The following is a 22,033-nucleotide window of genomic DNA, read 5'->3' as shown; positions in this document are numbered from 1 at the left end:
AATCTGAGTTTTCAGGATGAAAAAGAATTCCAAGTTTGAGACTATTTATTTGCCAGCCGTCCATTTAGTCGATCAGTAATTCAGTACAATCTCTAGCATTTTCTTTTAGGGTCTACACCTTTTGTCCCGTATAACAAAGAACCACATTTGTAGAAAAGATATCGAAGTCTTGAAGACCACTGATTCCTTTTATTTCCAGAAAAATCATATAAATTCCAGGAAATTCTGTTTTGAATTGATTTATGTATTCCCTTTATATTTGTGTAGCTAATAATTATTGCTTCTTCAAATAATAAACCTTTTTTTGTACTAGTGTTATTGCCAAACAGATCGTAGCCTTTCGTTCGTATTTTCAACGTCAATGTCTACTGCACGAGAGTATGAAATGTACCACTATCATGTATGTGTATTGCAGCAACTAAAGCATGCCCATCTTCTTCGATCCTTTTCAACTTTCTTCTCCATACATGTCTCAATCAATGCCTTTGTTTCGTTCCATAGTCCAAAAGTATAATATTCTTTTTTGTTGTCCACAAAAATTGATGATTTAATATAATAATTATACTTGTAGATCATTCTCAAGTTGTAGGCTCTCTACTTCAAGCAGGACCCAGGTTCAAAGGAGATTAGACACGAAGGCAGGGGTACATTGGATCTACTGATCTAGGATGTTTTGTATCTAGGACACCAAGTAAATTTTCGGAAAACATCCGCGAGCGCTTCTATAATTTTGTAAAATTTATACGGGAACAATATGTAAAAAAACAAAAAAAATATTGGGGGCCATGCCCCTTACCTTATCAACCCGACATGTACGGTTTAGAAACTCTATATAGGAACGTAGAACCTTGCTTATAATATGAACAAAGAGCAGTATACTGGAAAAAGAGGAATGATAATAAATCAATAATATTCGGCCCACAGGGTAACTAAGTCCTTATAAGTTACAACACAACAGATCAGAAGAATACCATGCAACTCATATAACCTCAAGTATAACTTCACCAAAACTATAATCACCTTGAGTATAACTCCTCACCCAGCTATAACTTTGACCAAGGATATTAGTCAAATGAATATAATCTCGTAATGCAAAATTTACAAAACTGCTGTTCACACCACCAGAAGAAGGGATACTGCATTTAATACCGGATAACATCTTGTAGACAATCATAGAAATGCATAAGTTTGATCTTCTCTTTCCCAGAGTAAATAGCTTCTGCTCCGCCACCTTCTTCTCCTTGAGCAGCCATTTCAATCACCATGTATATCTTCTTGATTGGCATCTAAAACAAGCACAGCAAAAGAAAAAGTTAAAACTTATGGCCCCCATTTATCAGAAGTCTACTTCACACTTGTGTTGTGTGTGTTGGCATGAATGAAATTGGAACTGTATGTAATTTTCTACTTCCTCTAATTAAACTAAAGCGCTATCCTCCCCACACACAAAAAAAAAAAAGAAAAAAAGAGAGGAATGATCCTTTCTCTATCATAGCCATTTTCTGGCCAGATCTCATCATATATAATTTGCTATCACTCTTTTTTTCTAATCTTCCTACTTTTTCTTCTAATACACACGCACACACACACACACACACACACATATATATCATCCAAATCCATTCCATTCTCCCAAAGCAAACACAACATTCAAATGAGATCCCGGATCATATTTTCTGGCAAAGGTTGTTACAGAAAGATTTTTAAGTGATGACAGCATTATGTTTTTCTAATAATCTAATGCGTGATTTATATATCAAGATATTGTGCTTACATCATTTAGGGCCTCTGCAGCAGAATCAATATCTTCCTCTGCGAAAACATTTAGCTGTTCCAAGACCTGCATTAAGAAAGTGAATTGCACCAAAATAAATATTGATCCAAACATTTATCTTACTAAAAAAACAATTGTTAACAAGAAATATGCAAAAAGTATTAATTCAAATGTCAGAATTCATATAGCAATGTGTGTTCTGAATGTCAATAAATTGACATGCGGAATACGTGACAAATACCTTTCAGGAACTTCTTACTTTATATTTAGTGAAACATCCTATCAAGAATCAACTACCCTCTACACATTTTTAAAGAGGCCCGGCCTTCTTTTTGAGAAAATAAAAGGCCAAGGCCTATTATGATGAAACTAGATCTCACTTTTTTTTCGTTCCTTATCATCTAGTACACCTACATGCACACTTACATGGTGTATTTCTGGTCCTGCCAACATTGGCCTTGCAGAAGTGCTGAGTTTACTATTCTTTTCAACAAAAAAGGCAACATTTTACATAACTCTGCTGCTGCCGCCTAATGGCAAGTTTAAGCTTGATCAAGGCAGTACACACCTAGGTGATATTAATGAGTAGTTGATCCCCTATGATTTATATCACAAGAGGCCACACAACCACAGATTTCAAGGGAGTTGAATAAACAAAGGTACATCCCATTTTTATACAGAGAGCATATTATATAAATATATACTACAAAACTAACTAATCATAGTTACAGCCCTGCACCACCACATCATATAACAGACTTATGTCCACCGGACATGACACTTGGTGTGGTTATGGGATTTGAGTTGGATCGTTATTATTAAAACCGGAAACTTCACCTTGTCATGTGTTAGTGCAGAGTCCATCACCTATATTAATTATTATCATAGTGCTTCGTCGTAACCTCATTTTTTTTATACAAGAAATACTTTGTCTAAAAACCAACCAGTGTGCATAAATTAAAAACTATAATAATCTTCCTATAAAAAATATATATATAACCAGCAAGATAAGATACTGTACCTTTTTCGCATCTTCTGTTTTCAGAGTTGGGACATTGTATGTGACCGAAAAAGCATCTTGAAGACCAACAGAATCCAAAAAGTTCAGCTCACTTGTAGTTCCAATGACCAGAATTTTTTTTCCCTGGAATATAAGAATGAAAGAAGTCGGATCCCACAGCTAGTGTACAAAACAAGACAAGGAATTATAGAGCAATATACATAATCAATTTTCGAGAACTTGGTGACCCAGGGAAAGCAGAAAAATCATAATAGTTAGGACTAGACACAAAACAACTTCTTCCTTGCCTCCATTTGAGCATCATGATAACCGAAAAGTTCTCATAGGGTAGATAAAAGAGGGGGACCAAGGCTGGTGAATACCAAAAATGAGGAAAACCAACACGATGCAGGTACACATCAGGAAAGGGTTGAAAACAAGGGATATAACCTATCTCCGCAGAAATTCCTTTAAAATACACAGAAATCCACAGATTATCAAACATGTATCACTCAATAGTATTCAATTATGACTAAAAAAAGATGAGCGGCACAAATTGTAGAAATAATGATGTATGAAAAATAAAGAAAAAAAATAAAAGATCATGTTGGGTGGATTAAGCGGAAACAATCCACTACATCAAGAGAATCCCAACCACAGAAGGGGCAACCCGAGAAGAGACTTGGTTTAATGTTAACATAATATCACTGTATACTGACCAAGTCTAAGACAATAAGTGGGGATTACAATACGTTGATAGGAATAGAGACCCTAATAACAATAGCTCAATGGCCTGGAAACCATTAGCTTTACATATACAGGCTGCTACACATTCAATGAACTACTAGCCCACATATGCATATGCTAATTTCCATACATTAAATATAATTCAACTATTTACTAAAAAAATCAAGTAGATAATATAAATGTCTAAATTCCTAGTAGATATCTATTACCATTTACCATATACCTTAATTCTAGAGTCCTAATAGATAATAGTATAGTATCTCTATCGCGATCTTTATGTGATGTCGATGGTTCAAATCTTGTCAAAGACGAGGGGTGTGTGAGTGTGTTTAATTATCGAAAAACAAAATTAAATTAAGAACTAAGTTTATACTTCATTACCCGCCACAACATAATAGCAGGATAAGCAAAGAGGAAGAAAACTTATTCGAAGATCAAATATCACCTATCTTTCAATCATAGAGGAACAAGGATGCAAGAGGATGCAAGAGGGTCACAAAAAGAAAGATTATCCAAAGATCTAATATCACCTATCTACTATCTTTTAATCAAAGAGGAATAAGTTTATAAAGATGAAGAGAATGTAAAGGACATAGACGACAAATGCTTCCAACCTCAGATAACCATCAATGATCAAACGGATAATATATTAAAATAAGAATTGTATAAAAGAAAAAAATAAAACTGCAGAATGACCTTTGGAGGAAGCCGTTTAAGCAGGACCAATAAAGTTTGGGAAATTAAATTTGAAAACCGTGGACCAATCGCAACGTATTCCAGAAGCCTGCAATGTGATCACAGAGAACGTTTATTATTATTTTCAGCAAGAGCATAACTGCCTGATGGTTCAGTGTCTATGATCAATAGTCATTACCTTTCAATATCGTCAAGGATAATAATGCTTAATGGTGACCTATAAGCATCCTCGAATACCTAGAAAGAACATTTCACATAAGTGCTTTAAAAATCATTCTGTTTATGGAATTGCTTGCAAGCTTCTTGCATATGAAGATATAATGCTCATTTACAAGCAGAGTAATGATGGGGGTACCAAATTAGCAGCCCGAACTAAGTTTCTAAAGCAAAGTACTTGATATGATTTTCAGAAAAGAGTATACTTCTTCTCAATTGTAGTGACAAGTACTGCATTGGCTACCAATTTAAACCCCTAAATATAATATCAACAAACTACAAATATATTTGCAAAGTAGATGGAAAACATTATGATCTACAGTAAATTATAAACCTTGACGATCTGGGCACATTTAGTGCTTTCACTGAGGCCGATCATTGTTTCAGCTGAAACCTAATCACAGGAAGAAATACTTATAAAAACATCCGTGAAAGAGAAGCAAATAAGCAAGGAAAATAATTGTTTTAACATGATACTGAAAGCCACTTACTATCTTGACGTAGGGGAAATCACTGCCGATCCCAACAGTAGCTGACATTGCAGTCTTCCCACTGTTCGTTGAAATCACAGGTAAGAAGACCACAAAATCTAATTTTAGCAAATGATAAACCACATTTACCTGCCACTTGGGCCTTCCAACAAACATGTAACAAGGGGACTTCCTCTGCTAACTTTGACTTGCTCTGCTAGTAGCATAGTTCTTTTAAATATGTGCTCATGTCGCCCGCCACACTCCACTATGCCATTGAGTCTGCAAGAAGCAATTATATAGTGTAAGTGTGGTATTGAGTTGGCCTGATATTTTTTATATATGGAGTGAACTGTGCATCATTCTTGCAGTCACAAATTTTAAGGCTTCCCCGCTGGTTCTGTAAATGTACTCTAATCAATTAAGTGAAGAATGAGGTTCTTGTTAAGGCAAAACATGCACAAATGAATATTAAGCATAAGCAAGTCTAGGACTGCACTGATAGATGTTGCATGGAGCTGGGAATGCAATATATAAGTATCACTATATTCTTGGAAATGCCAACTGAGCTGATTCATGGTAGCAATCAAATGGTAAATTTGTCACAGAAAAACATAAAGCAACAAAATTCATATCAAATATAAGTTTTTTTTGTAAATGTTATCAAAATAAAGAAAAATCATCAGCCTTGGTATTTAAAAAGCACAATATCATGTCAGTTGCTAAGTTTTGAGTGGGAGAACTTTTAAAGTTTAAAACTCAAAATCACTGAAGGCTACATGACATAGCTCTTAGAGTTCAGTTGTGCAATATCAGTGCAAGAAAATAGTCTGGCTGGATATGACTACATTTTTATTGCAGCTAAAAGAAAGTTGTAACTACATGCTTGGAAGTGAAAGAAATCCCAGGTACTAAAGCAGTCATATACTCATACCTGCAACGTTCAAGATCATCAGTAGATGCTCCAAATGCGGGAATAATTTCATGAAGGGCATTAAGAAAATCTTCCATAGTAACTTTAATATTATCCTCGTCCACAGGTTTGGTAAGATCTTCCAGATTTAGCTGCCGGTTTAAAGCATAGGATACAGCACTTTTCACGACCCCTTCTAGTTCTGCTCCGCTATAATTTTTTGTCCGGGCAGCTGCACTCATGGATAATTTTTTATGTCAACATTAGTACCTGGAGAACCAGAAACTAGAGAGCAAAAAGATAGCAGAACACTATATTACTACTGAATAAGACCTTTGTTTCTCGTTCGGTTGATATATTATGTCAAATATTAAAAACATACCATAATGCAAATAGAAGATCAATCACTTGAGGTACAAACCTCTTGACCGTAAGAATCATTTATGCATCACATGTTAACTTCATTTTCAGTATAATGACACAAGGGATATGATAAATACCAGACCAGAACCATATAAAAAATTCGAGGTGATATCTATAGGTCACATATAAGCCTGGTACTCATGTACCCGGTGCAAAAATGAATTTGTTTTCTATACATTATGCTATGCCACACAGAAAGAAATGAGACAATTACCAAGCTCTTGCAAGTTCACATCAGGAGCAAGAAAGGAACTCTCCTTCATTTTGTTTGTGTGAATTTGAAGGATTTGTAAACGCCCATTCTCGTCTGGAAGACTAATCTCCACTTGGACTTCTAAACGTCCGGGCCTAAAACCAAGAATCTAACAGTTAACAAACTGATATGTATATATCAATTGAAATAATTACGCAGGCCACGATGTAGAGCATGATAATATAATTTTATAGAGGGGAAAATGAAGAACTATCATTCATAGCACAAGGCAACATTACGAGGATAGCTGACATCACCTTAAAAGTGCTTCATCAAGCAGATCCTTCCTGTTGGTCATCCCAATAAGCAGCACATTGTTTAGAGACTCCACACCATCTATCTAGAAAGAAAAAGACGTCCAGTAAGTTGATCACTTCAATTAGTTCATTGTGAATTATCTTATGAATACAACCTAATCCTTAGTACTAACCTTTGTAAGAAGCTGGTTGACAATACTATCATGAACTCCAGTACCATCTCTAGTTGAACCTCTGGACTGCAAAGATTACCCAAAAAATAACATAAATATTTTAGCAACTTTCCACATCATCGGCCTACAGAAACAAGGGCCATTCTAGTTTACCTATCATTGTGTGTGTGTGTGTGTGTGTCCGTCCGTTAAAGAAATTAATGATGTGTAGCTTAAGATAACAGCTGCTCGCAAAGACAACTCAAGAAATGTAAATTATTTGGAAGTGGAAGAATCTTATTGATAAATCTACAGTTCTAAAACAGGTAACTCATACACAATATAACCCGAGCAACAAAGAAGAGGACAAAGCAAATGCTTTTGTCACTAGCTTTGTGATTCTCTGATTCCACTCTAGAAGGCATTCAAAAAATCTTAGCTTAAGGAACTAAAACATAAATTTATAGTTATTACTATGAGGAAACGAAAGACTTGTTATTTAAAGATTTACTTTCGGCAACAGAAAAGTAATCAATATACGTTGTTGGCCAAATTAGAATTGTAAGACAAACACAACTTACTCATACAAGAAACTCTAAATGATTTCAAATTGTGCCTTCCCAGATACCCAAGTGCCAAGGTCTAACATTTTTTCTATTCTTTAAGTTTGCATTTAACAATTATTCACATATCAAACATGAATTTGATCTATAAAATCCTTTCATGCTGTCAAAGATATAACAGCAGAAAATTTTGGGAAAACCAATGTTAATGAAAAAGGAGAGAACAGTCGTCTTTCTTATATGAAACTAATGTGTTGCAATCTTATTCATCAGGATTTCCAAAACTGAATTTACCTTACAAATCGCATCAATTTCATCGAAGATGATAACATGTAATTCACTTTGATCCCCTAAAAAGAAAAATAGATGTTATGTCGTAGGACAAAACCGATACGTGATCTAGTAAACATATACTCCTTACCTTTTGATCTTTGATCCTGTTCAGCGTCTGCAAATAAATCTCTTACATTCTTTTCCGTCTCCCCAACAAACTTACTCAAAACTTCAGGCCCATTGACAATCTGAAAATTTAGGATTCATCAGTCCAGCTTACACAAACATGACCACATAACTCTATACTCAAACAATATAATTCATTTGTTGTTCTCCGTGTTAATAAAACTATGTTCATGTATCACATCTCCATGTTAAAATTACTATGCATCCTATTATATGAATGTAAGATAGTTTAAACTTCTTCCAAAATTTAATATCCACAATAAAAACAAATAACACCTACATTTTACGTTATATAAAAATTGAGGAAAAATTATGTGGATACATACAATTCTAAACTATTCTCGAAGTACCTATGTACTTCTTGAAACATCACTGGAGACAAAATTTTAGTACATAATAATATGGTCATAAAATTAAAACTGCCATCTCGTTCACTTTCATGCACAGAACCACATGAGGGATCAGATACAAGGTCCATAAATAAGCTCAATTGTGTGAATTCTTTCCATTTTATTTAGTACGAGATGAAAAATCATAATATGTGGACTACCAAAAGAACCAATAAACTGAACAATATTGTTAAAAGATCTGGTTAAATTCTACAACTTATGTGGACCGCGACGACCTCTAAAAATTTTGTATGAAGATAATTATTTTTCATATAGTTTCCAAATTAGATAGCTCAGCAGAATTTATAAGAATGTGAAATTGTTAAAGAAGCATAATCACTTCATTAGTTAATAAATAAATAAATAAATAAATAAGGCCTATCATAGTCTAGTTTCTTCTTCAAGTGTCTATTAACCTTGGTTTTGGTCATATTTCTGGATATCGATCTATATTATTTTCCACGCGCAAAAGAAAAATATATGTATTACGTTGGAATACATATTTTACATAATTTACTACTTCTAATGCAAATAAAATTTTCTATTATAACTTCGGAAGGACATGATAGATACAAATAAAATACATGGTTATCTCGTTAGGTCTGAAAAGTAAGGAATGTAGATGCATATAAATAATAAATATGAGTAGAATTAGACTAGTTTGTAACTGAATCACATATATTTCATTATAGGTATAATGCAAGTATGTAACACATTAAACATGGAGTAAAACCTAGTAAAAGCCTCAATTGCACACCTTAGGGTCCTTGCCATTTAACATTTTTCCAATTTGGCGAGCCATTAGAGTCTTTCCAGTACCAGGAGGTCCATAAAGCAGCATTCCCTTGACATGTTTGATGCCCAGCCTATATTGTGCAAAATTTTATCATCAAACTATTGACTAATATTAATGACAACTCATACTAAATCAGTTGTGTTGCAAATATATTTAAGTACTCATTTACTTCGAAGTCACATGTGGAGGGAAAACCCTTGAGGCAAATGCTCTTCGAAATATATCTGCAAACTCTGCACTCAATCCACCTATACCTAAAGACTGAAGGTTAAACTCTTTATGCTTGAATATGTTGCTGCTAGCACCTTCACGCTGGTTGGCAATCTGCATAGATAGCATAAATATGACTTAAATATTACCATTCTAGAGATTACCCTAGCCATATAGTATTTTCAACTAATTATACTATATAAGGATAAATATAAAGGAAGCAAAGGATATCCAGCCAAACAGCCATAATATAATTTTGACATCAGCAATCACATAAGTACCTTTATTCCACTAGAGCTTTGTGTTTCAAACACAATGTATGTATCATCTGTGATCATCCCTCTCTCTGATTTGTCTTCCCCCTCTACGCTAGCCCCGTTGACGGTGAAAATGTAATTATTTCCATGATATTCAAATGTTACTCTTTGTCCTGTAGTCATAACCTGCATTCAACAGTAACTAAACGTAAATTGCCAAATTAATTAAGCATGTGCAAAATTGAAGGCATTTAAATGGAAAGGCAGTGAATGGTTAAAGCAATATCTGAAGTTAGTTGATTCAGATAGGTAGATACAAAGGACTCCTTTAATATAAAAAATAATAATTTGACTCGTCAAGCTAATAATACTCAAATACTCAAAACATAAATGTTCATTTGCCCCTTTCTAGAAAATAAGAACTGACAACAAACTTTAAGTAAGAGGATATTAATACAGATAAACATCGCCCTTTATATAACATCTCAAGCCAACAACCGAATGCATACTGAACCCAACAACCCACCACAAGTCGGCCTAAAAATGCTAGCGAATTGGTACACATTAGTTATTTGCTTATGCTTATAAAGAGTCCAAATAGGCAAATACTTTGTATCTAATCGATGTGGGATGTTACAAACACCCCCTCTTATATGCTCGACGTCGTCGTCGAGCCCACAATCAAACTTACGAAACTCGGGCAGTGTCTCTGCACTTTCGGCCGTGTAGAGCTCTGATACCATTTATAACATCTCAACCCAACAACCAAATGCATATCGGACCCAACAACCCGCAGCAGGCCGGCCCACAGGTGCTAGCAAAGTAGTATACATTAGTTATTTGCATGTACTTATAAAAGGTCCAAATAATCTTTATCTTACCAATGTGGGATGTTACAGGTATGTTACACTTTATCTATTAATCGATCATACTTAATTTACTTCATGGGTTGGATTATACTAATTTCAGACAGGCTGTTTAGGCTTTACTTTGTTAGAGTTATAGTTCTCTCATGATAACTTATTGTTGGAAGATTGCATTTCCATGATTTGATTGTTGACAAGCAGTTTTTCCTAAGATATTGATTGGGACCCATGGTATTCCTTCTGCAAATCTGAATAATAAAAAGGTTCATATTCAACGCACATCAAGCTGAAACTCAGGATTACGTTTTGACGATAGTCACTGTTTTGTAGCTGTTATCACAGATTGTAATCAAAAGTATAATACTGTCACCGGAGAATAATTATTCGGAAACTATCAAAGAGAGTTAGAGCTAACTATTCCAACATATTTGGGATATTCCACGGTGCTTCCCATATACAAAATCTTGGCATTGTTTATTAATTGTTAAGTGATTAAAATTCACTGCTATTAGGAAAATCTCAGATCGATGAGATACCAAACATAATTAAAAATAAATGAAATGAAATTCTGCTATTAGGAAATTTCAGATCGATGGGATGCCAAACATAATTAAAAAAAATATATATGGAACTGGTGATCTTACCTGATTACTATATCTCTTTCGAATTTGTTGCGCCAACAAAACAGCATCAACCTACAAGAAAATATTCTAGTTGATCAATTGGATCAAATAAAGACATGACATCACATTATACAATGTGGCTGTGATGACCAAGCATAAACCATGCCACTACTGAATACATTCTACGATCCATATGTTCCTGCCTGGTAAAACTAACTGTTAGATAGTATGCGCAACTTTTTTATATTTTATTTTAAGATAATTTCCACCAAGTAAATAGATAGGTCAAGTTTTGTCGTAAACAAATAAAAAAAAGCAATTCTAATTGTTATCCGGATACTAATATAACTCCCAGTTACTAGAAGTTTGAGTGGATATTTATGTCCGCAAGAGCAAATGGAGCACGGTAGTTATATACACCTTTGACAACATAGGAAGTAAAAAAATGCACATAAAACTAGAATGTAATAGAAAAACATACATGTTCTTCTTTAGTCCCTTTTTTCACGAACTCCAGTTCAAGAGTAAGCAGAGCAAGGTCAAATATTTCAGGTGGAGAAAATCTGTACAAATACGCATACATAGACCATCAATGAATAGGAAAAATACAGTTGAAACCCCAAATAAGCCAACATCAACAAACCTGCTGACTGATATACTGTCTCCAGTAGAAACTCTTGCATAACGACGTTGAATCGAATTGAGTCCAATTTGGCCATTTTGAATACCGTCATGAGCAGTATGTCAAAGTTAAGGAAACAGAAAACTCTATAAAAAGTAGTAGCAACAATTACAATATACATATCCTTGCCTCGAGAGAAGAAAAAGATTCCACTCTCGAGATATCAAACATAAACTACAATATATCACTCGCACAAGTACAGACACTGCACATTGCCCTTGTATGCACCATACCACTCATCAATCAACATAAATACACTTCAAAACTAATGCAGCTATAGAACTACAGAAATGTCAGGTAAAATAATTCATCATATTCCCGTGCATAATCCTCCTAATTTACGAAACGAAACTGGTTTCCATAATTATCGCCGCAACTGAACTTACTAGATCAATAGGAACATACACATAACACAATTAACATAAACATGACTCACAACAAAACTGATCACACATATCCTCTTTCTGATTTACGAAACGAGTTTCGGTATTTATCGCCACAACTGAAGTTACTAAATCAATTAGGCACATACACATAACACAATTAACATAAACACGACTCATAACAAAACTGATCTCACGCAAATTCTACTTAACAATCATCTCTAATCACGATACCAACAAATAATAAACACGCTCGGAACAAACTGATCTCGCACAAATTCAACTTAATCACAACTACAACGCAAAATGTATGGGAGGATATGAAAGAGAGAGCACGAAAACATCGCCGACGAGCGCGAGAAAGCGAGATTGAGATCCGGCGACGGCGAATTGGCGAAGATCTGAGGCAGAGCAGTAGGCTAAGTTACTGTAAACGAGATCTTTGCCTGGCGTGCTCACCACGATCATCGATCGACTCCCCATTGCTGCTTTGATTTAATTTGATTTTTGAGTTGATTTTAGTTTCGTTTTGTTTTGTTTTTGCTTCGTTTGGAAGAAATGGAGCGTCTGGGCTGGTTCGAAAGTGAAGAACAGGGGCTTTTGTTTGGGCTACTATACCTAACTGGGCCAGTTTTTAAAGCGTTTTGAACTTTTGATATTTGTATGGGATCGTTTGTTTTGGGATATTTATGTGTGGGTGGGGTCAGCTAAATTGTCGAATTTGTTTGTTTTTGTTTGTGAGATAAATGTATTTTTGTTGAGTTACTAGAATACTTAAATTAAATTGGTGTTTAGCATCAACTACTTGGAAATAAAATCAAGAATTGAGAGAAAAATCAAGAATTGAGAGACACGACTACAAGAAAATACATTCACGCCTTCTTGAACGCTACGAACACTATATCTACAGTAAGAGATTAACATCGCCATGAAAGATCGATGATGATGATGAGAATTGCTATGGAATGGCGTCCTAAAATTAGGGTGAATACTTGAATACTGACGAGTATTGTGTCGTTTTCCTCCGTTCATCCCTCCCGTCTATTTTTCTTCTCCGTGTCTTCTTCTTCACTTCTTTGCATCAATTGTTTTAAGACTTTTCCCATAAATTTATTCGACTTATGAGGGAGACGTGCACAGTATCTGGCAGGGAACATCATTCTCTCTTCTTCTTGTAACTGTCTTGATTGATATTTCACCACTCTAGTCAGTAATCATAAACTTCTTCCGGCACATGGGTGTTTGTTTTCGTTTAGCAGCATATTCGAGGCGGATCCATTTTCAAGTTATCATATTTCGAAAAGCGTTCAAATCATTCAATTGGCGGAGGACTTTGCGACACACGTAAGTCCCATGTAACAGAATTATGGATTTTGCGACACACTAGTTTATTTATTATGCACTAAATCGGGGGTCTCACGAAAACGGCCTCTCTACTTTAAGGGTACGGGCATGGCCTGCGTACATTTTACCCTCTTCAGACTCTGCTTTTTATTCAAAGTTTGTACCGTGGGAATGTTGTTATCTTTTAACAGATGATCGCATCTCATTGATCACTCGTACAATGAAACTTAAAAACAAACGTAACCACATACATGATGTTCGATTGACATGCCATGAGATTCTATATGTCAAAACTGTCATAAATAATTCTCACAATAATAATAATGATGATGATGATGATGATGTAGTGCTCGTTATACATGAAATCATTATATTTTGATACGATAATTAACATATTTTGATTGCACTAAAATTATCTTTAACCATGTAATAATAAAAAAATATCATGTATATAATTAATCGTATGAGAAATATAAATGATCTGCATGAGATTTGAGCCTCCTGTATTTTAAGAGTGATATTATTGGTCTCTTGTATGAGTTAACTATAAATTATTAAAGTGTATGACCATGCTCAAAATTCAATTTGAATAAGATAAACCACTCTTCAAACAAGAAAATTCGAATCAAACTACGAAGAAGATGACACATATATAATTCGAATTTAAATTTATCTCAGTATTATTTATGTCGTAGAAAATCTCATTTAAATTTATCGAATATTTTAAAATTGTATTCAAATCCTAAATATTTTATATCGATATTTACAAAATTTTATTCAAATACATGAGATATTGCATATATGCAAAAACTAACTAAAGCCTATCTACTAAACTTACATAAATTATTATCCAACTAACCTAATATCAAAACAGTCTACAGTAGAAATTCAAGATAATATCATGTACTGTCATCCCCTCCCTTTCACCGGATCTTGTTCCACCGTTGCTTATAGATAAAATAGATAAAATAAACTAATGAATGTATTTACCAAATTGCAACTTCTTTTTTACCCGATAAAATAGGGAAAAAAGCGAGATAAAGGGGGTAACTTTAAACGTTTTTCCAAACATGGCCTACAAAAGCACTAATGGGATCCATCACATTGACACGCATGACCAACGACAGTTCATTCCAAAAGCGAGAATAACGAAGCGCAGTGGCACACCCGTGATTAACCCCAAAACCAGGGGCACCTAATTACAGAATTCTAGTTTTACAAGAACACAAAGCCTAATAGTTGTAACGTCAGTTTCTGTAGGATCTACTTAACCAACTAGGCGCCAAGTCTTATAATAGAAACAAATCTCTCTCTCTCTCTCTCTCTCAATCTCTCCCAAATAAACCCTCGCTGCTTACACGCACAGTCTCTCTCTCTCTCTCCCTCTCTCTCTCTCTCATCAGATGGAAAGCTAAAAAGTCGGGGATTACGTAACCCTAGCAGCGGTTCCCCCAATTTAATTGGACGATGGAGTCGCCGGCGATAGGGAGAAGTTATATAGCAGCGAAAGCGAAGTAACTCTCTCACTCTATATATGCATCTCTCTATATATGTATGCTGATATATCGTGATTATGATTTGTATGTGATTGGATTGTTATATTAGGAAGCGTGTGTTTCCGGGAGGGAGTTCTATGGACCCCGATGTGATTGAGATTCCTCCGCCGACGCCGATTAATCGGAGTTCGAAATCAAAAACTCTTAAACTTAAGGAGGTGAATTTTTATTTCTTTTTTATAATTTGATTTTCTTGCATGTCTTGTTTTTAATATTGTAAAGATTGATTAATTGGGTGCTGAATTGAACATAAGTATTATTTTTGTTACATGGGTGTTGATTGCTCTTCGATGATATGTTAAGCTAGCTAATTAGCTAATCTTTCACACCTCGTGCAAAATTGGAAAAGGGAATACTATACATGTGTGAAGACATGTTTCCGCTAGTTTATATGAGGATATAGGCATCTCGTTGTTGATTGTTGGTTGGTGCATATATGTTCATTTGAGAATGTACAATGAATTGTTGGTATCAAGTTTGGAAGGTCAGGCTCTGGTTGGAAATTTGTTCGTCAAAGAAAGGAAGGGGTTAATTTTGTTACTATTACTCCCGGTCCTCATTAGTTTAGTTTTGGTTTTATATCTCATTATTTGTCTTTTAATCAACCGGCACTAACATTGCAAAGTAATCATGGCCCATAATTGTAAGGGAAGAGAGCAATGCTAGGTGGAAGTCATTTGTTGATATGTGGAAGTCATACTCATTAGATATTTTAAGAACACCTAAACTGTTTTATCTGCACATTATTAGCTGAGAACAAGCTTAAAGTGTGCAAGAGTACTGCAACGAGAAATGGGTTCAGCTGATTCTTGGTGAATTTTGACCTCTACTAAGAAATATTGAATGTTACAAACTTGACTTGACAAGTATACAGTCTCTGTAAATTTACAGCCCCCTAAATAGTGCAATATTGCAGTGCAGGCTTTACCAGAGTCCATTCTTGTTGAAATATCTTTATAAACAATTGTGAAATCACTTATCCTATCTCTAACCCTTTTCTTCCTGGACAACCATGCTATAATTATTTTTCACTAGTTTATTATTAAGATTTTTGCTCTTATATGGATAAGTGTATTTTTTTAAATTTTCTTTTTGATTAGCTATTTGAAAACTGAGTCCCTTCTTTTATAGTTGAGGTCAGGATATTTTTTCTCTCTTCTACGAGTTGGAAGTTCTAAGCTTAGTCCTTATGCAGTGTTATTAAAAGCGCGCTTTGAGCGCACCTGTTGGGCTTCGTTTTATAAAAAGCCCAGAAAAAATTCAAAAGCCCTGCTTAAGCGCGCTTTTTGCTGAAGCGAGAAGCTTATAAAAGCTGTCAAAAAGCGGGCTTTTGTGTAGATATGTATTTTTAATCGATCTGATGTGATTAAACAGCTAGGCTGGTATTTAACCTACTGGGCCTTTTTTAAAGCCCATTATAAAACAAAATATTAGAACAAAACCTAGCCGCTTCGTCAAAATCTTCAACATATCCTCAAGAAGACCCTTCCTCCTACTATCAGAGACTTTCCAGCGGCTACAAATCTTCTCTCTCAGGTTTGTCTTCTCACTTTCTCTTTTCAACAAGAGGAGATTAAATTTGCACAGAACAGGAGTCTCGATCTTAGTTCTGATGAGTGGGAGTATATGGGCAAGGAAGAAGATGTTGATGGACAAATTTAAATTTTATCCTTGATATCTTTTAGTAGTATGAAACATTGGTCTAGTTCAATATTTTAGGGCTATAATTATTAAATAGTATGTTTAGTTTTACACATATCTTAATACACACACACACATATAAATTTGTATAGTGCGCTTCTCGCTGCGCTTTTTGCCTTTAACAACACTGTTCTTATGCGATGGGAACACCCTAATTCTTATCTTATCTTGAGGTGTCGGTTTTGAGTGACTACCCAAATTTATCTTTTTATTGTTTTCCGCAATTTTAAATCTCGTCCTTTTTCGCATATCATGTAATGGCGATGTGTAGTGTGATTTTAGTTAGTTTCATTGTTGGACTTTCCACCCCTTATCAGGATTATAATATGGTTTTACACCAATTGATATTGCCTACAATGATTATTGTGTCATGGACACATATAGGACCATCGCGTTTCAAGATAAAAGAAATGAGTTGAGAAGTTCAGTAATTGAAACAACGGTTGATGTCAGATAGATAATTATCTGAATATAAGAATGCATCTAGTTATTAGTTAAATACTATGATGCTTAAACTCTTTTAGAAAGATCCGACACGGACACATATCAGGGTGTCAGATCTTTCAAACTACCAAATTAAAGACTCCGGGACACATTTTATAAGGATCCGACACTTGGATAATATGATAGTTCTTATAAATAAATACCTATCATTGTATTATACTGCATAGCAAACAATTGCACAAATCAAGGCAAGAGTTGCTTCTTTTCTCCTTTTACATTCATTTCACCTCTGTTTCTTCATTTATGTTCTTATTCCTATCTTTCTCATAGAGATAGGTCACTGAAATTAGATATAGGCTGTGTAAGATGGAGAGTTGATATCTGGATGACGTTCAGATCCGGATCCCAGTGTCAATGTCAATTCTGAAATTAAAAACTTGTGAATAGTCTGGCTCATATCAGTTTCTTTGGGTTATATTTTCTCAAGCATCATTGATGGAGCTGTAGCTTAATATACTGTTATTGTAGTTGCCTTAAGTTTGATAGTAGAGAACTGGATCATTTATAACATAATTGGTAATTTGAATAGCTCTCTAGATGTTTTACCAGTTTATGTATAAGCATCACTTGCACAGTTTCTCGATTGAATGTGCATTAATGTAATATATGATTTTAAATTAGCAGTGTAATATTGTCAATGTACTTTATATTTGTACCAGACATGATGAGTCCTAAGAAACCCGATTTGCTGCAGGTTGTGGATCAAGAAATAATTGATGTTGATATGGATGAAAATAGTTGCAATGTTATGCTTACTGAAGGGATTGGTACAAACTACAAAGGCAAGGTAATTTGTTTTGTTTATGAAACGTGTATTTTGAACTTTGAGGTGATTGTTAATACTATTAGATCTATATTTTTTTCCATGTTGTGAAGCAATTATTAAAGTTGTTCTTTCTCTTCCTCAATTCAAGGGAGCTATAACGAACAATTCCTTAGGAATTGATGGGGACGGGGGTCAATCTTCAAAGAAGAACTCTGCTCCTGGATCACATAGTGTAGTTAATTTAGAAGGTTTTGCATGTGATCTTTCATTCCTTGATGATGATTATGTGGATATGTACCCTGATGGTGCACATGTGTTCGATGACAATCAGATGTATGAGGATGAATATGAAATTTTACAATCCCATTTTGATAATATTGACATTCCACCTGGTGTTGAGGCTCCTGTTTCTTGGTTCCCCGGTCCTGCTCAAAATAAAATTAATGTCGGTGCCACTAAAAACCCAGCCCTGTCAAATCCAAAACCACAGCCCAGCCCCGGTGTTATCCTTCCAGAAATGGAGGCATCACATTCCCTGTGGTCTTTAGACCCTTGGGGAAGGATGCCCACTACAAATACTCTAGGGATGGAAACCCCAGTCCAAGGAGTCAGTCACCCCCATAAGGCAGGGTTGTCTTCATCGTGGTCTACCATTGAGAATGCTCAGAGCAAGAAAAATATAGCTTCTTCAAAGTACTTCCAGCATAAAGCGCAAAGTAGTGGTGGTTGGGGCTTTGTTAACAAATCTACACCCTTTGGTCTTGCAAGTAGTCATGGTCCACATAAACCACCAGGTTCTTTGAACCAGCAGTATATTGAAGCCAAGGCAGCCTTTCGCGGTGATAACATTCTTCGTAAAAAGACTAAGCATATAGCTAGGAATCCTTATATTCCTAATGCTTCTGAGGCGTCCCCAGTCACCAGCAGCTGGTATAAACATGACAACAGTATGTACGTAATGGTTCCTCCAAATTATCCCACCCATTATAATCCATTTCTTAGTGAACATATGTCTTTCGATGGAGTAGCGTATGATCCATTCCTGCAGGATTCCTTTACAATTCAAACGAATGCCACAGATTTGGGGGTTCCATTAGGTTCATCTTCGGGAAGCCAAAAGGATGCTACATTCTTAGATTGTCCATCTAATTCATCTCAACAGAATGTTACAGATAAGCATGTCAATAGAGATGAGATTCTCATGAAATTACATCAATTTAAAAAATTTGACGTTGTCCAAGATCCTTCTGATCATCATTACGTGCATAATGGATCTTCATCGAAGCAGGTAAAAGTTTGAAAGATTCTTTTGGGAGTGTTCTTTTCTTATTATAGGTCCCCTCAAGTAAATAAATCATTTTTTTCTTATTGCAGCCATCAAAGAGCTGGGCAAAGAAAATACAGGAGGAATGGAAGATTCTGGAGAAGGATTTACCAGGTTAGTTTTTCTGGATTCTGAGATACATGTATCTTTTCTGTATCTGATAAAAGCTTGCAGTGATAATTTAGGTCATCTAATTTACAATCATGGCTTGATGTGTTTTTTCTGTCCAGATACTATATTTGTTAGGGCTTATGAATCAAGAATGGATCTTCTGAGAGCTGTAATTATAGGAGCAGAGGGGACTCCCTACCATGATGGCCTTTTCTTCTTTGATGTGTTATTTCCTGACAATTATCCTCATGTGCCACCAGTATGCATCTATTACTTGAATGTATTTATTGCAAATTTACTAAGTATGTAATATGTAATGCTGGCATTGACCTAATCACCAAGAATTACTTTTTCAGCATGTGTACTACCACTCACGTGGTCTCAGACTCAATCCAAATCTGTACAATAATGGAAAAGTATGCCTGAGTCTTCTCAACACCTGGAGTGGTAGCCAGAAAGAGATGTGGATCCCCAATTTGTCAACTATGCTCCAAGTTCTGGTTTCCATACAAGGTCTAATACTGAATGCGAAACCATACTTCAACGAACCTGCATATGATCGTTTAAGCGGCACGCCACATGGGGAAAAGAGCTCACAACACTATAACGAGTCCACTTTTATCCTCTCCTTGAAAACTATGGTGTTTACCCTGAAGAAGCAACCAAAGGTAGAAGTGTCTCGTTCTTTTAGGTTAAGAAATGAAGTATCAAATAGTTTTAACCATATTACAGTTATATCCTGTGATTTTTCTTCCTACAAGCTATACTTTATGATAACACCCAACTTCACTAATTTTAATTGATATCCTGTGACAATTGTGGGGCAGTGAACGTTTTAATTTTGAGACGTAGATGAATTTTAAGTATGCTGCCACACTAATGTTTTCACGTAAAGCTTTATTATTTATATGAAATTGTTGTTTAGCTTTTGCTTTTGTAAATGTTTCACTTTGCTCTGGTTTTTTGTCAGGAGATACCTGATATGACCTGGTTAGATATACTATTGCTACTAGAGTGGCTAAAATGTGTTACTATGGCCTGTATTGCTTATCATTTACATCAAATTTGGCTTTTAATTCAATTTATGTAAATTTTGGGATTGGCTTTTAAACTTTTCAATATCTTTTCATGATCCAGCATTTTGAAGATTTTGTGGTGGGGCACTTTTTCAAGTGTGCACTGGATGTTTTGGTGGCATGTAAAGCTTACATGGATGGAGCTCAAGTTGGTTGTCTTGTGAAAGGTGGTGTTCAGGATGTCGATGAAGGAGACAAGAGTTGTTCACAGAATTTCAAGGCAACTTTGGGTGCTTACTTAAAACCACTTGTAGACGCATTTACACAAATTGGCGTGAAGGACTGTGAACAATTCATTCCACCTTCACAGACGGGAAACAGCCAGACAGGATTCAGGCAGTCAGGTCACAGACATATGTCTCCTGCCCTCAAGACGCCGAACTATTTTTCATAAATTAGAAGGGGACTAGGGGAGACTTTGATATTTTATTGTGCAACCTTTAAGTTAATTATGTCATCTATAGTTTTGTGTTTTGACGGGTTCAGCACAAGACCAAAACCGTAGAGAGTATCTTGGGATGCTTTTGTTTTTAAATGACATTATCATATGGATGAAACTGGTTCTATTATATTTTCTTCGTGTTCCATGTTCATTTTTTCTGTTTAGGTTTCCAGTTTTTCTTAAACATATATTTCCTTTCTGTTCTATGATTATCTCTTGCTCAATCTGTTATCAGGGTAGCTATCATTAGTTGCAACATGAACTTCTAATATCTTTGTAGTTCTTATGTTCACTTTTCTCTTGGACTCTTGGTAGAAGTTTGATGTAAATATGTAGACATGAATTGATATCACATGCAGCTTCATTGTTTGTTAGTTATGCTATGGTGTTTTTTTCTCTCAGGTATATGTTTGAGTTCATGAATATATATATTCATCAACGTGACTTGCCGGTGGAAGTATCTGATTCATACGATGAGGTAGTCATCAATTTATATTGTAAAGCAAAGTGATTGTGTAATTAGATTAGGGGTCAGTTTGGAATATATGTTTTAAATTGTTGTAATATTGGAAAAAAGTGTTAGCAAAAAAGGTAAAAAAGTGTTATTACAGAAATAGAGAAATAGAAAATTAGTAGGTAATGTTTTTATATTAATAGGTAGAACATAAAAGAATAATGATTTTGACGAATTATTTTTCATAATTACTTTTCATAAATAAGCTGAGTTTACTTTCTGCAACAGCAATTCAAAACCTAAAAGTCTATGATTTTAAAATCATTTTCGATTTTAAATTTTAAATGTTTTCAAATTAAGTAGCCTCTTATGACAAAATAAATAAATTTAAGTAGTCCCTTCGTCCCTCTAATTTATTTCTTTATAATTTTTCTGCTCAATACGTATTTTAAAATATATATATATAATTAAATTATATAATAATTTGTGAAATTATATTCGGACTAGATATTTTATTACCCCCAACAAAATCCATCTGAGTGTTAATTACAGTACTAAATTTTTACCGTATGGGACACGAAGTTGGGCGCACTCTAAAACCCTAAACCCCTCTCTTTACACTATAA

At 34.9% G+C, this 22,033-nt stretch overlaps 2 protein-coding genes across 2 annotated transcripts; one reads left to right on the top strand and one right to left on the bottom strand.

Moving 5' to 3' along the window:
• Positions 1–876: 876 nt before the first annotated feature.
• On the bottom strand, positions 877–12,739 carry LOC108223278 (vesicle-fusing ATPase). Its single transcript, XM_064093411.1, has 21 exons — positions 12,453–12,739; positions 11,708–11,804; positions 11,546–11,627; positions 11,086–11,136; positions 9,600–9,761; positions 9,278–9,432; positions 9,070–9,178; positions 7,886–7,985; positions 7,759–7,814; positions 6,923–6,988; positions 6,750–6,832; positions 6,454–6,587; positions 5,838–6,048; positions 5,054–5,185; positions 4,925–4,985; positions 4,768–4,827; positions 4,396–4,454; positions 4,218–4,305; positions 2,796–2,918; positions 1,775–1,840; positions 877–1,286 (listed from the first exon to the last, which is right to left on the bottom strand). The coding sequence occupies exons 1-21, from the start codon at positions 12,610–12,612 to the stop codon at positions 1,143–1,145; spliced, it is 2,199 nt and encodes a 732-aa protein (XP_063949481.1). The 5' UTR covers positions 12,613–12,739; the 3' UTR covers positions 877–1,142.
• Positions 12,740–14,716: 1,977 nt separating this feature from the next.
• LOC108223211 (probable ubiquitin-conjugating enzyme E2 25) lies at positions 14,717–21,104 on the top strand. Its single transcript, XM_017397347.2, has 8 exons — positions 14,717–14,987; positions 15,079–15,187; positions 17,929–18,021; positions 18,149–19,288; positions 19,375–19,438; positions 19,555–19,694; positions 19,792–20,103; positions 20,573–21,104. The coding sequence occupies exons 1-8, from the start codon at positions 14,941–14,943 to the stop codon at positions 20,903–20,905; spliced, it is 2,238 nt and encodes a 745-aa protein (XP_017252836.1). The 5' UTR covers positions 14,717–14,940; the 3' UTR covers positions 20,906–21,104.
• Positions 21,105–22,033: the final 929 nt, after the last annotated feature.

This window comes from Daucus carota, chromosome 5 (assembly GCF_001625215.2).
Source record: "Daucus carota subsp. sativus chromosome 5, DH1 v3.0, whole genome shotgun sequence".
Taxonomy (NCBI): domain Eukaryota; kingdom Viridiplantae; phylum Streptophyta; class Magnoliopsida; order Apiales; family Apiaceae; genus Daucus; species Daucus carota.
Note: the sequence above shows the minus strand (reverse complement) of the source record. Positions and strands in the feature narration are given on the sequence as shown.